Source organism: Eucyclogobius newberryi, unplaced genomic scaffold, assembly GCF_026437365.1.
Source record: "Eucyclogobius newberryi isolate DKJ021-1_F unplaced genomic scaffold, fEucNew1.0.hap1 SCAF_22, whole genome shotgun sequence".
NCBI lineage: Eukaryota > Metazoa > Chordata > Actinopteri > Gobiiformes > Gobiidae > Eucyclogobius > Eucyclogobius newberryi.
This window is the reverse complement of record NW_027315857.1, coordinates 6121737-6135278: the sequence shown is the minus strand read 5'-3', so window position 1 is coordinate 6135278 and position 13542 is coordinate 6121737. Positions and strand designations below refer to the sequence as shown.

At 37.8% G+C, this 13542-nt stretch overlaps 1 protein-coding gene across 3 annotated transcripts in view; it reads left to right on the top strand.

The window, feature by feature from the left end:
* The window catches only part of dock11 (dedicator of cytokinesis 11), a 91776-nt gene that overhangs the window by 46061 nt on the left and 32173 nt on the right, over positions 1-13542 (top strand). The window contains exons 20-31 of one of the 3 annotated variants that reach the window (XM_072458912.1): positions 1545-1668; positions 3749-3864; positions 3949-4026; positions 4104-4193; positions 6239-6360; positions 6454-6523; positions 7471-7590; positions 8037-8108; positions 8874-9020; positions 9519-9602; positions 9933-10044; positions 11943-11981. In XM_072458912.1, coding sequence (XP_072315013.1) covers positions 1545-1668; positions 3749-3864; positions 3949-4026; positions 4104-4193; positions 6239-6360; positions 6454-6523; positions 7471-7590; positions 8037-8108; positions 8874-9020; positions 9519-9602; positions 9933-10044; positions 11943-11981 — 1174 coding nt within the window. Of the gene's footprint in view, positions 1-1544; positions 1669-3748; positions 3871-3948; positions 4027-4103; positions 4194-6238; positions 6361-6453; positions 6524-7470; positions 7591-8036; positions 8109-8873; positions 9021-9518; positions 9603-9932; positions 10045-11942; positions 11982-13542 lie in introns of all 3 variants that reach the window. The other 2 variants (XM_072458911.1, XM_072458913.1) reach the window with 2 other exon arrangements.

Here is a 13542-nt window from a genome sequence, read left to right as displayed (position 1 = left end):
GGCACAACAGATTTTACTTCAACACATGAAATAAATCGGTTACTGCGACTTAAACCTGCAGATAGTTGTGGACAGGCCATGGCTCATGTTGAGTGCTAGGTTTTAGTTGGTGATCATTCAGATCCGAGAGAGGACAAAGCAGTGTGTACCACACACTGGATTGCAGCTTTGAAACTTGCAACACATAAATGAAACTCCTGTGAGACTCTCTGCTTTCTGATTGGGGAATCATCTTGGGGACCAAAACATCATGTCCAATGCTTTTGTAATTAAGAAAAAATCAGCATTACTATTGTTATTGCAAAATCTATATTTGAATTGAACATTTTATCTCAAATATGATTTAAAACTAAAATCTCACATACAGTTTCTTAAAGTGCTCTTTAAGAAGCTTCACGTGACAAAGATAACAAAGATAGCAATGCACACTGTTGTCCAGTTCCTGGGAAAGACATATTGCCAATCACCGTGCAGCTCCTATGCTATGATGACCATTGTTGAAAAGAGGCATCACAACCCCACAGCCCCTCATGTCATCACATGTCTTTGGCCTTTGTTTTGTTAATCTCCACAAGTCTGTGTGAGAATAAACTGCAGACCCTAAATGACTGAGGGCTCCATATGTTCCTGATATAAAAACAGATGAGCATCAGTCTGCCCCTATGCACCCACAGGCTGACAGTGCATTGTTCCTCCCACAATGCACCTGGCTTTGTCAGTGCACATACTCTCTCTCTCTTACCTGACATTAACAGACGGACGCACCACTATGTCATTAAGTATTTAGCAACTTGGGTTATTTGTGGTGCTGTAATTTTCATGTGTCATTTCCTGTCAATCTGGGCTCCTTTTAAAATCAACTATTTACAGGTCAATGACGCCCCCTGCTGGATTTGGCATACACTTTATAAAGTGCAGATAAACAATGGGCTTTACAATACAAACATATTTTAATACAGTTGATCAAATTGATTGCTCTAACTATTATTACACCTGACGAAGTAACGATTAATTTATTAGTGACAACAATAAAGTCTTTACTGTGCGTGCACATTTTAAGCAATGTTAATGAGTTTTATTTTTAATTTTTTAATTCATGATTTATTATTTGAAAACTTAACTTTCTTTTGTTTTCAATCTTTAACAATTTGGTATGAGTTATTTAGGGCTGCAATGATTAATTATTAATTGACAATTAAAACAAATCGTGAATGTATTTTGATGATCGTATTTGTTATCTGAACAAAGATATAATAATGTAGGCACATTATTATATCAAAATTTCCAAAAATAATATGTAATTTCAGATTTACTTTCTTATGTAAATATTTGCTATCTAGGAGTCCTTAGTCACCGTATTTCAACATTTCTTTGGTTAAAAATACATTTTAAAGGAATTATTATAGACTTTTGTCTAATAGAAAACATAAACGCTGACTAGCTAAAATAATCGTTAATTGCAGCCCTAGAGTTAATTGTTACTAAAATCCTTGAATTTGTTCAAGGACTTATATTTATATCAAAATGTTTACATGTTTTTACAGGTAAAAGTGGAACTGCCTGTCCACGTGCACGAAAAACACCACATCCTCTTTACCTTCTACCACATCAGCTGTGAGTCCAGCAGTAAGACCAGCAGCAAAAAGAGAGAAGGCGTGGAGACACTAGGTAAACTTCACTTCATTTCAATCCAGCTTATCCAATAATTAGCCAATAATATTTAATTCTGTTGGGGTGTAGCTAAAATGAGTATCGTTAAAATGCAGATTTTTGTAGTAATACTGGGGTCTAATCACTAAGAGAAATGATCAGTTCAATATTTGTGAGATTAGCTTTTGTATATTTCATGGGAAATGTAATTATAATAATAATTTCTCTCTGGCCCTTATCTGGCAGTATGACATCATTTCATTTGAAAAATGCCCCTCAAAATTACAATTGAGTGTCAGAATTATGAGCAGCACAACTGGTGAAAGGAGATTCCAAAGAAACCAATGTGTGTCTTTGAGGGATGGGCTCTGTCAAAGAAATAACTCAGAAACAGACAGTTAGATGTCAGCTTCAAAGTAAAGTCAGTTATTAGACTGTAGCAGCTCTTTCACTTTTTAATTTTTTTAATTTGATTTTGTTAAAATGTCACACACACAGGTGTATCTGCAACAAAATAAGAAACATAAGTGCGAGGCTGTGAGGAAAGGAATGACTGGTTTGAACAGTGAGTTTACCAGGAGAAAAGTGTTTTTTTAGAGGAGAGGCGGCGTGCTTTCTCTGCCTCACCTGCGGCTCTTGTCCCTCTCGTCTTAGCTTAGAGCAGTGCTTCGGTCAGTCAAAGAGCAGGCATCCGACTGTAAATACAGACGTGCCAAAAGCATGTGTTTTCAGTGTAGGTGAATGTAGAATTTGCTTTAATATTATATTAAGAATTTGTTGCTCTATTAACACCTCATTAATACCTGTACTCAGACTGTCCACTCTCTAGACACACCTTAGGACAATAAAGAACGCATATCCACAGCTGCCTTGGATAGTAGAATGAAGCTGTAACATGTTTGTTTACTCACCATTTCAGCCCGACACAAATTAAATGTGATTTGTTCCCAACCGGTCCGCCCTGGTACAGGTCTGTTTGAAATAGCTTTGAAAAGATGTTCCCTCGTTAGTCTATATTTGCCACGGAGTAGCTGCATTATAACATTATAGTTCATCTACTACAGCCACTGTCCATCAGAGTTGTTTACGGTGTGTGGAGCAGGACCTCGGCACGGGCAAAGAGGTGTCCTACGAGCCCGCTCAAATAATGACATACATTGACAGTGACATACATTCTTGATCTTTAGCAGAGTTTACATGTTGTAGAAAGTTTTTGAGAATCAGATCAGTACCTTGTGGCTTTGATCTTCTCAGTGGCCTGTTATTTAGTTGGTTTGCCAAACAGCAGGAGGTTTTGCCTAAATCAGGATAGTTACTGTAAACTGTAATGCTCACATTTATTACTGATACAGTTCTCATTACCTTTCCCCCCATGAATAAGAGCTTTCTAAGTCCGTTTGTTGTGGAAATGAAAAGTCCTTTATCTTCCCCTGCCATTAGCAAACAAGCTAGCTAAGCTCTTTACAGTCCCAGCAACAACATAAAAACTACATTTTGCCGTATATATAGTTAATTTGCGTGAAAGAAAAGCTCCACGGATAAAAAATAGGCAAAAAGAGCAAAGACATTTTATCAGTTGTACTGCCCATGTCTGTTGTTAATGTTACGGGGTACAGACAATACCTTGCCTCTGAACATATCTCAATAAACTATATTATTGAGCACAGCATTTTTATACTGCTAATGCAATAATTCTAGGCAATAATTGCAAAGGTTTGAAAACTTCCTCAAGACAATATCTGGAACTTCACTGGGTCTCTTGTATATTATAATACTTTTTCACTCTACCAATTCATTCTATTTGATATAGAATAATAGACTTTTTGATGTTAATTTGAAGTAGAATATATATATACATCCAGCTCCAGCTCGGGTTTGGACAGGACAGAGCTTGAGTCGTGGTATAAATAGTAGTTTTCTGCTGCCTCGGTGTGTCTCTTCCACATAATGTGTGGTGGTTGCAGCAGCTCGTGCTGCCAGACATGCACACAATACATTTATCGAGACTCTAAATGTCATCCGGCAAGTTTTTCAATATAGTCATTATCATGACTTAATTATCGTCTAACGACTATATATTGTCCTTTTTTTGTTTCAGTGGGTTACTCGTGGATGCCTTTGCTCAGAGATGGAAGGATGCAGTCTGTGGACGTGCAGTTACCTGTAGCAGCCACTCTATCTCCAGGATATCTGTGCTGCCAGGACTCCAGGAAGGTTTGTGTTTGCTTTTTATGATCCTTTTTATTTCCCGCTTTCATATAGTAAAATCATGACTCCTCCCTCCACTCTCAATCCCAGCTTGATGTCAAATGGGTTGAAAACGCAAAATCGCTTTTCAAAGTCAGAACTCACATTGCATCCACCATCTACGCTCAGGTACTACATTCTTTTTCAATTTTCCGGCTAAAAATTAAGAATGAATTAACCAACAATATTTTTCTGTCATTTTTCAGGACCTGCATCTACATAACTTTTTCCAACACTGCCAGCTGATCAGGACAACTTCTGAGGGCAGCTCCACAGATCTTATAAAATACCTCAAGGTGAGAAAGAAATCTAGACACAGGTTTAAAGTGTTCCCCTATGCTCAATATTTATGATTTGTTTTATCACACACAGAGCTCTTCTCGATTCATACTAGTTTATCATTCAGGAATTGTTTAAACTACAGCTCTCACGACTTCTTTAGAACAGTATGAAGTATGAGAAAGCAACAAACTTCCTGAACATGACCATCACACACAATGAACGGTAGCAAACACTGTAGCATAAAAATGTAAATGGAAGTACACAATCAATTAGACAACCTTTTCCTAGACATCAAAGCACCCAACAGCCCATAAACCTTCAGTTGTGAGAACTCTATTTGACTGGACCAACATACAGAGGAACAGGACAAAAGCATTAACACAATATTAACACCAGTAAAACCATACAAAAAGCTACGGTACTCATTCACCACGAAATAAAATTGATACTAACAAAACATTTAAGTCTTATATGAAATACTAAGAACATAAAACACAAGCAAAAAAAAGAAACACACACAAAAAGAACAAGAAATATGGATTGGGACAGAGGTAGAGGAGAGCACTATCTCTTATTTCTGGCTAATATACGATAATGCGATTATAAATTTTATTTTATCATACATACAATAATATCTCGAGGCTGTAGGGGAATAATTTTTTATCCTAAGGGGGCGTACCAGAAAATTTTTGAGAAGCACTGTGTTAAATGTTTAGGCAAAATACAAATGAAAGCCTTCTAAAATGCTGTGCTGTAGAATTCATATAAATAATATCACCATAATCCAGCACTGAGAGAAATGTAGCCTGGATCAACTGTTTTCTAATTAATAGGAAAACACTTTATTTCTAAAGAGGGGTTGTTGAAAGAGAGCTTATCATCCATCTAGATGCTCAAGTATTTGTAGTACTGTACAATCATATTATCATCAATCGTAAGAATAGACTTGGACGTGTTTTGGAGAACAGCATACATCTAGTTTTATTTTAATTCACTAATAATTCAGAAGCCACATGTGGTTATATGCATTTTAGTCCAATTGATTTTAACGACAGGACAAACTAAAAGCAAACATTTTTTGCTCTATAATTGTATTACAAAAAGTTTTCCAAATTCTAGTTTTAGCCCAGGTTAAAATAGAATGTTCAGACAACAGATGTGAAAGTTGTGAATTTACGCCGTCAACTGGACAAGGTTTTAAGATAAGATAAGATAAGATATTCCTTTATTGTCCCACATGGGGAAATTTCATTGGTGCAACGCAGGTAGATACAGAGGCAGATACAGAAGAACAGATCACTTATAGGAAGTCTGAAAAACACTTTCAGTAGAAGATCTCCTATAAATAAATAAAAACTCCCATAGACAAATAAATACATAAATACCATTGCATGTGATCCCCACAGTAATTGCACATGAATATGTGTCACGACAGCACATAGATTGCACATGAATTTCACAGTAATTGCACATGAATTCCAACAGCAATTGCACATACGACAGAATTGCACATCAGTATTAGGTTAGGTCAGTATTGCGACGGGATAACGTGACGATCTCCGGGTAAGACGACTGTTCTCCGCAGTTTCATGAGTTCCTCCTTTGTGTAAACGCGGTACGGCGCCGGCCGGGGGGCGGGGCCGGAGCCGGAGCCGGGGGACTCAGAGCCAAGACACATCGCCACGACACGACGAAAACACTCAATCCAGCCGAATAAAGTCAAAACAAGTTAATTTAAAGCGATTCCAGTGCGTGTCCCGATCGTTCGTGAAGTTCCTCTTTCATATAAACGTGTATATAAACGTGTACCGACGACACGCCGTACTTTAGCGCGGCCGGAGGGCGCGGGGGGGGGGCTGGTGGGCTCGCTCGGAGCTAGCTCACGTCACAACAACACAACCTTCTTGACTATAGAACACCTGGATGATGGCTGGATGGAGAAAATATGCCCAAGATTCTGTTTTCTCCGGAAAACCATCAATTCAATCTGTTAATTTTACCATAGCTCCAATCGAATCATCTTTTTATGGTCTTTCTTTCTGTCCTTTCCCTTATCTAGTGCCTGCATGCCATGGAGACGCATGTGATCATCCACTTCCTGCCCACAGTGCTGATGCAGCTGTTCGAGGTTCTCACCGCTGCAACCAAAGACGCCCAGGAGACGGCTGTCAACTCTCTGCGGTCAGCGGCTCCTTAAGGATAGAGCTGCAACTATTGAACAAATGTGCTAATGCTAATGCTAATCTCTGTGGTATATTTGCATGTCTGTTACAGGGTGATTATACATATAGTGTCCAAATGCCATGAAGAAGGGGTGGAACCCTACCTGCACTCTTTTGTCAAGGTATTCAACCAAAATATGAGCCAAATACTTTTAATTGTGTAAAACCATAATTTATCATTTAAAATAACTCTTTCAATCTTTCCTTTTTCTTTCATTTTTGTTTTTGCCATATTAGTTAGCCTTTTTTGCATAATTTTCCTTGTCCAAAACCTGTACAGATCCAAACAATCTGAAAGAAATCACATTATGCACATCAGAAGTAATTGAATGATTAGATTTTTGTTGTGTGTATGTAAACATAGTTTCTGTCTCATCTGAGCAATAATTCATTTTTAACAGTCTTATTTATCATAAGTCAAAAAAAACATCTGCAATAAAGAATAATAAAATGTGTTTCTGGAACGATGTTGACAACTGCAAATACAGAGTACATTGAATACATTGAACAATGTTAATACATGCCGCTCGGTGTCAACAAATTACGGTGACAAATTCCGACTAGGACTGTTTGCTGAATGTCCTTCCCTCGCTCATCCCCATCTCACACTACACGGTTCTGTCTAATAAAGCCCACGGGACAAAAAATAAAGAAGAAAAATTATATTGTTGAACAGTATCCTAAGTATCTTGAACAGTATCCAAAGTATCTTGAACAGTATCCAAAGTATCTTGAACAGTATCCTAAGTATCTTGAACAGTATCCTAAGTATCTTGAGAGTCCTATTAAAAAAAATATATGAGAAAGAAAATGGATTGAATAAGATGCTATAATTTTTTTTAAATTCATTTATGAATTGCAAACGTAAAGATTAGGAATATTCATCTTTTTTGTGAATATTTACTTTATCTAACAATATAGTTTTACCTTGACATATTCAAATTATATATCTTCTACAAATTCAATATTTTACAATACAATTCCAACATACTATCATTTTACAGTTGTATTTAGCCCCTCTTCAAAATTGTAAACCCTTTAATGCAATTTCACTCCCATGTTTTCGCAGTACGTCTTTGTAAGCAGTCCTTCAGGGAGCTCCTCCACCACTCATGAGGTGTTGGCCACTGCCGTCACTGCTGTGCTGAAGCAAACTGCAGACTTCAACACCAGCAACAAACTCTTAAAGGTCTCTATATCTCCCCACTATAGTCACAGCTGTTGTAGTTATCTAAATGACCTGCAGAGTGCCTCCTTCACTTGATTGAAGGGAGTGTCTACAGAGCCGCGGAGCGGCCGAAACTGCCATGTTATTTTGTGCCGCGGCTCCTGAAACTGCTGCGCTATTTGACCGCGCCGTTTTAGACCGCGCCGGGTTAAGGTTAGGGTCAGGGTTAGGGTTAGGGTTAGGGTTAGGGTTAGCCATGAGGCTATATGGCAGTGCCGCGGTTCCTGAAACTGCTGGGCCATTTGACCGCGCCGCGGCTCTGCAGCCACAGCCTTGATTGAAAGCATGCACAGTAGGTTCATTCAAACTGGCAAATGTAACTTCTTGAATTAGTCATTTTGTTTGGATTATTTATTTGGAAATACTTTGCATCTTAAAATATCATATTTGTTCTTATTTTTTTACAGTATTCTTGGTTCTTCTTTGAAACGATGGCTAAGTCAATGGCTCAATATCTGCAAGAGGGAAACCGCATGAAGGTTTGTTAATAACTTGTATGTAGCAACGGCACGTGTCAATATACTCAAATTAAATGTTCATAGTGTTATATTGCCCACTAAGGCCTCCGTGTGTGAATATGAGCTCAATGTTTGCCTCCCGACCATAACATCAATGCAAATTTGCTCTACAGTCACAATATTTACACAGTGTGTTATTTTAGAGGTTCAATTTAGCAACTTTTCAGGTGGAGTGCACGACATGGAAGATTACTAGTTTCACCAGATTAAACATTTTAAATGCTTTTGAACCCTTTGAATTGTTTTTATTCTAAATAACAGATAGTAAACAGAAGTAAACATCTTCTGTGTATATCTGTGGTGTTCTGTTTTTTTTTTAACATTCTAAATGAAAAATTAACCGTAATATTCATTATTCAAATGTCAAAATTTTAGTGAAATATTTCTCAGCAAATGTTTACTCATTACTCATATGATTTACTCACTTTGGTTAATTGGTAATGCCTTACTTCAGAAAGGTTAATTTGGTCTTCCAAGTTATGTATCAGATATATATTCCTTTAAACAAACCAATGCAGTGTTTTATCAAGCCATTGCCATTCACTGCAAAGATCATCATAAAGATGTGTCAATTATCCACAGTTCTCCAGGAATTAACATACAGTAGCCCAAAGTTTAGGTGATTGTCTCTGTGATATTGAATTTTTAGATCATGTGCTTGTTTCTCTTCCAAATACAGTATCCCTTTTTTTTCTTTGTGTATCTATCTTCTTGTGTGATGCTCAGATGCCCCGGACTCAGCGTTTTCCCGAGAGCTTCCACCAGGCCCTTCAGTCCCTGATCCTGTCCATCATGCCCCACATCACCATCCGCCATTTAGAGATCCCAGAGGAGGCCCGCGCCGTCAACATCAGCCTGGCCAGTTTCATCAAGGTCTGCTTAAAATATCTGACACTGCCTTTTCTGCCTCATTCTCAAGAACAATTTTCATAGGGGAGGCTCAGTTTTAGTAAAAGTACTGCTACTATCAGATATTGGTGCCGACCCAGAAACGAATGCTGGTTTGGTTTGAAGGTATTAGTTCAGCCTAAATCACGGTTGTGTCTATAATTATACATAACAAAACTATTTCCTGGCCCGTACTGAAGTGAAGAATGAATAACACAATTGGATCCATTTTGTTATAAGTTAACAGTGTTTTAAGAAAATATATTTTCAGTCGCTGGTATCCCTTAATAAAAAGTATCCATATTGTATTGCAACTAAAAAAGCTGGATTGGTGATTCTATTTTAAAAACAACAACACAACTTAAACAACAAATTGAAAATGAGCACAAAAGTAATAGTAACAGTTTTTTTGAATTTGCTCAACATGTAAAAATGCAAATAACCTTTTTACTGTTTGGGGCAATATTTTGTCTTTCCTTTCAGAGGTGCTTGACTTTGATGAACAGAGGATTCGGGTTTTCTCTGGTCAATCACTACATGTGTCACTTCACTCTGCGGGATCCAAAGGTAAATATCCAAGATGTTTTAAAATTTTGAAGAATCGATGAAGCCATTTTGACAAGGGGGTAGAGAATGGTTGTGTTCTAGATTAAACTGTATTTAAATACAGCTGGCTACTGCTTGTTTTCATTATATTCCACGGTTAATTAGGTGCTTCCAAGGTAAACTCCTAACTGTTGTTTACAAAGTATAACTCTGTCTACATTTACAACTTCCTTATTTGACTTAAATATGCTCTCTATCATGGACATGAATTTGCATGCGTGTCTCATTTAAACTGAAACAAAAATTTGCATACCTGTCTGTGTTGTACTTATGTTTTGTTCTGGCGCCTAGGTGTTGTCTGAGATGAAATTTGAATTCCTCATGACCGTCTGCCACCACGAACACTTCATCCCTCTGAACCTGCCCATGGCGTTCGGACGCACCAAGCTGCAGCGGGTGCAAGGTGAAAGCCAATCCAGTCCCCCTGTCTTTCCTCAAACGCATCATGCTTCCAACCACAAACAACTGACCCCATCCATCACAGAAAAATCTCTTTAACCCATATAGAGGTTATGCAGATGACATCACAACATTCGGAGCTTTAGCAGCGAGAGGCAAAAATGTGTGATTGCCAATGGTGAGAAAGAAAAGTGCTCAAAACACATCTCAAATGTGAAAGAGCTGCTACTGTTCAATAATAACAAATACAAAAATCTACAATTCTGCCTCTCTTAAAGGCAATCTCAATTTGATTTAGTTTAAAGGCATACGTATTGGTCACACAAGTAGAAGAGAACGTTATAACATATTGAAGTACTTCCTCTTTTTAGTAGTGCGTTGGCATAATCCTCTCCAGTGTGTTCCAAGACAGGCCCCAGACTCCTCCTTAAATCTCCTTTGATGAAGTGAGTCTATCCAGTGGGAATAGTTGTAGAACATTTTTAAACCAGTCAGTAATGGTTTCTTCTAACCATTGTTGGAGAATTGTTAAACGGGTCCGAAGTAACGTGACACTCTGCCATCTTGAGGACGAACGCCAATGGGCTGGGCGGACAACAAGTCTCAAAACAAAAGGTTTCACTTCTGTAACATCCCAAAAGACCCGGTTTGTCGCCTGAAATTGATTACTGGTCAGGAAGGATCAGTGGACTGGCAGAAATCCCTCCAGACTGAGCGCTGAGCTGTTTGTTTCAAGTAGTTAGCAGCTGTCTGATGCCAGTTTACATATTATTGTGTGGTTAAGAGCCTAAACTCATGTTATGTTTTAGAATCAGTCTCTCATCCTCACACAAAGTCTGCTCTTGAAAGCTTTGTGGGCTTGTCCGGTGCAGAGGGCTTGTGGATGAGGAAGAGCAGATGTAAATGTCCACTTAAGTTTGTTATGGCTAGTTGTCTCTACTTTTAAGTGTCAGCGACTTTAATGAAGGATCAAAACCCATAACTTCTGTCTTCTTTAAGCATCAACCCCTTAATTTTCAATTGTGTGCGCTGTTTTTCATGACTAATTCACAGCGGAGAGGCAACAGCATGTGGTGACGTCTTGGCTGTAACAACAAATTGGCTGTAACAACAAATTAGTCACGTGACGTAAAAGTTTGTTGTTTTTAAAACTTGGTTTAATATCATATGGTCCTAATATACAGTGAAGAGGAGCTTTGATTACAGCACACACTCGCTGTACCTAACCCTAACCCTCGCTTTTTTTTCACCAATTGATCTTCTATTGGTGATGGACAAGCCTTCTCCAGCTCATCCCAAACACTCAGATCTGTAGTAGATTAGTTTCTGCTTCTTCTTAGATGTTTTCTCTGCTCAATGCCAATGATTTGACCTTTCTCAAACATACTGACATCTTTTCCATGACCAAGGGATTTGTCTTTCCCAATGGTTGTTTCAGAAATGCATCAGTCGGGTTTAAATACCGTTTTGCAGTTGAAAGATCATCACCTGCAGCAGTTATCAAGTAGGAAGAAAGGACCTTCTGTGTTTGCTTAGTCGAATCCAAGTAGATACATGTGATAATCATGTATAGGTCTTGTTTCCCATGCTTTCGGTACTAATGTTGTGTAATTAGTTCATAGTGGGTACAATAGTTTGGCCACTCAGTCTCAATGCTATGGTAATTTTTTTTTATTAAAATGATGTCGGTGCATAATCTCTATTCTTCACACTTCACGCTCCTTCTCCACACCCAGAGCTGGTCCAAACTTGATACTTGTTTGACAGTACACGCCTCACAAACAACACTAAAACCTCCATTTTACAGAATGATCTGCATGCCATATATTTCTTCAGACTCTCAGTTCATTTGTTTTTACCCCTCCTCCCTGTTTTTTTGTGTTCTGCTTGTTCTGTGGTCAGATTTTATTCCATATGCGACGGAGATTTTTGGGCCCGTAGGTAGGTGACGCATCAATGCCACTGTTCGCCATCTGCACTTCCACTAACCTCAGCTCATTCTCCAGAGCACTCTAAACAAGTCTGCCGCTAACATCACCACAGCAAGCTCAGCACCCATCAGACTTTGCATTTAGACCCACCTTTTTACAGATGATAAACATATGTAAAAATTGAGCAGCTTTAAGGCTAAGGGATCATCTCAAAATGGGTTGAAGCTGAAACGGACTAAATTTTTGTAGTCTCTCTCTGGACCCCCCCTCAAAAGACTAAAAAACTAAAATTCTGGCATCACTTAAAATTTATTGTAAAAAGAAACATTAAAACATAACAACTTAACAGTCATCACTTGAAAACTCGCTCTCAAATAAACTCTCAAAACTTGAACAATATAATATCATTATGTTACATATATACATAATATGGCATCTGATTCATACAGTATGAAGTATTCTGTCCATCTGTGAGTATGTCTTGTCGTTTACGATCGGAAAATTTCATTTGCTGCAGTACGACGTACACATTGATAAAACAATGGTAGTTTGATGGACCTTGCTCACCTCTAGTCCCTGAACATCCTTTGGTATGTTTATCAGTAGAAGCTATGAACTCTCCAAATAATGTCACCTGTCACGGCATGTTTGTTTACTCAATCCACATGGTCCACGGGCCCTACGGCACATCCCATTCAACCGCTACGCCAGCACCATGAAGACTCAACTCACTCAACCAGGAAGTGATTTAAACAATGTTTCTGATTGGCTGCTGTAAATTGATATGCACGTTACATTTTACAACAAGCAAAGTCATGAGTGTAATAACGCCTAATGCTTGTTGCTGAGAGAGTTAGCATTTCAAAACAATTACTGCCACAACGATGTATTGAAGCTTCAAAGCAACAAAAACACAAAATGTAGGTACAACCCCCCCAGACGAAAAATATTTAGTCTTTTTCAGCTTCAACCTATTTTGAGATGACCCCTAAGCCTGGTTCATTTCTGGAAAGTCTGGTTTGAAGAGTCTGCGGGTTGGAGTTAGATCCAGATAAGTGTAAGATAAGATAAGAAAACAAATTTGTTTGTGTTGTAGCCGGAGAACTAAGCATGCAATGAATACAAAATAAATATGATGTGCAGGTAGAGCAAAAAAACAACATGAAGTGGCTCGACTTTTTACTTCCTGGTGAAATGTGAATAGTCGAATATATAAAATCATATTTTTTTAAAATGTATGTTTTCTGGACTAAACAGACTCAAATATACAGAAACCGTTTATTACAAAGAAAGTAACATTATTAATTCAAAATGTACAAAAATATACAAACTAATTCTGATTTATATCAATAATACACTATTTGTAAATATTCCCATAATTGCCTTTTCTGCACAATTGTTTATTTATATATTTTCAGATCATTCAGAAGAATTGCTCTATAATTCAAAGCCTGATCTGTGAAAGTTTTACTCCAAAAAAAAAAGATGACATTTGAATTTATACAGTAAGATTTCCAAAATACCCTCTGCATAATTGTTTATTCTAATTTATAATAATAATAATAATAATA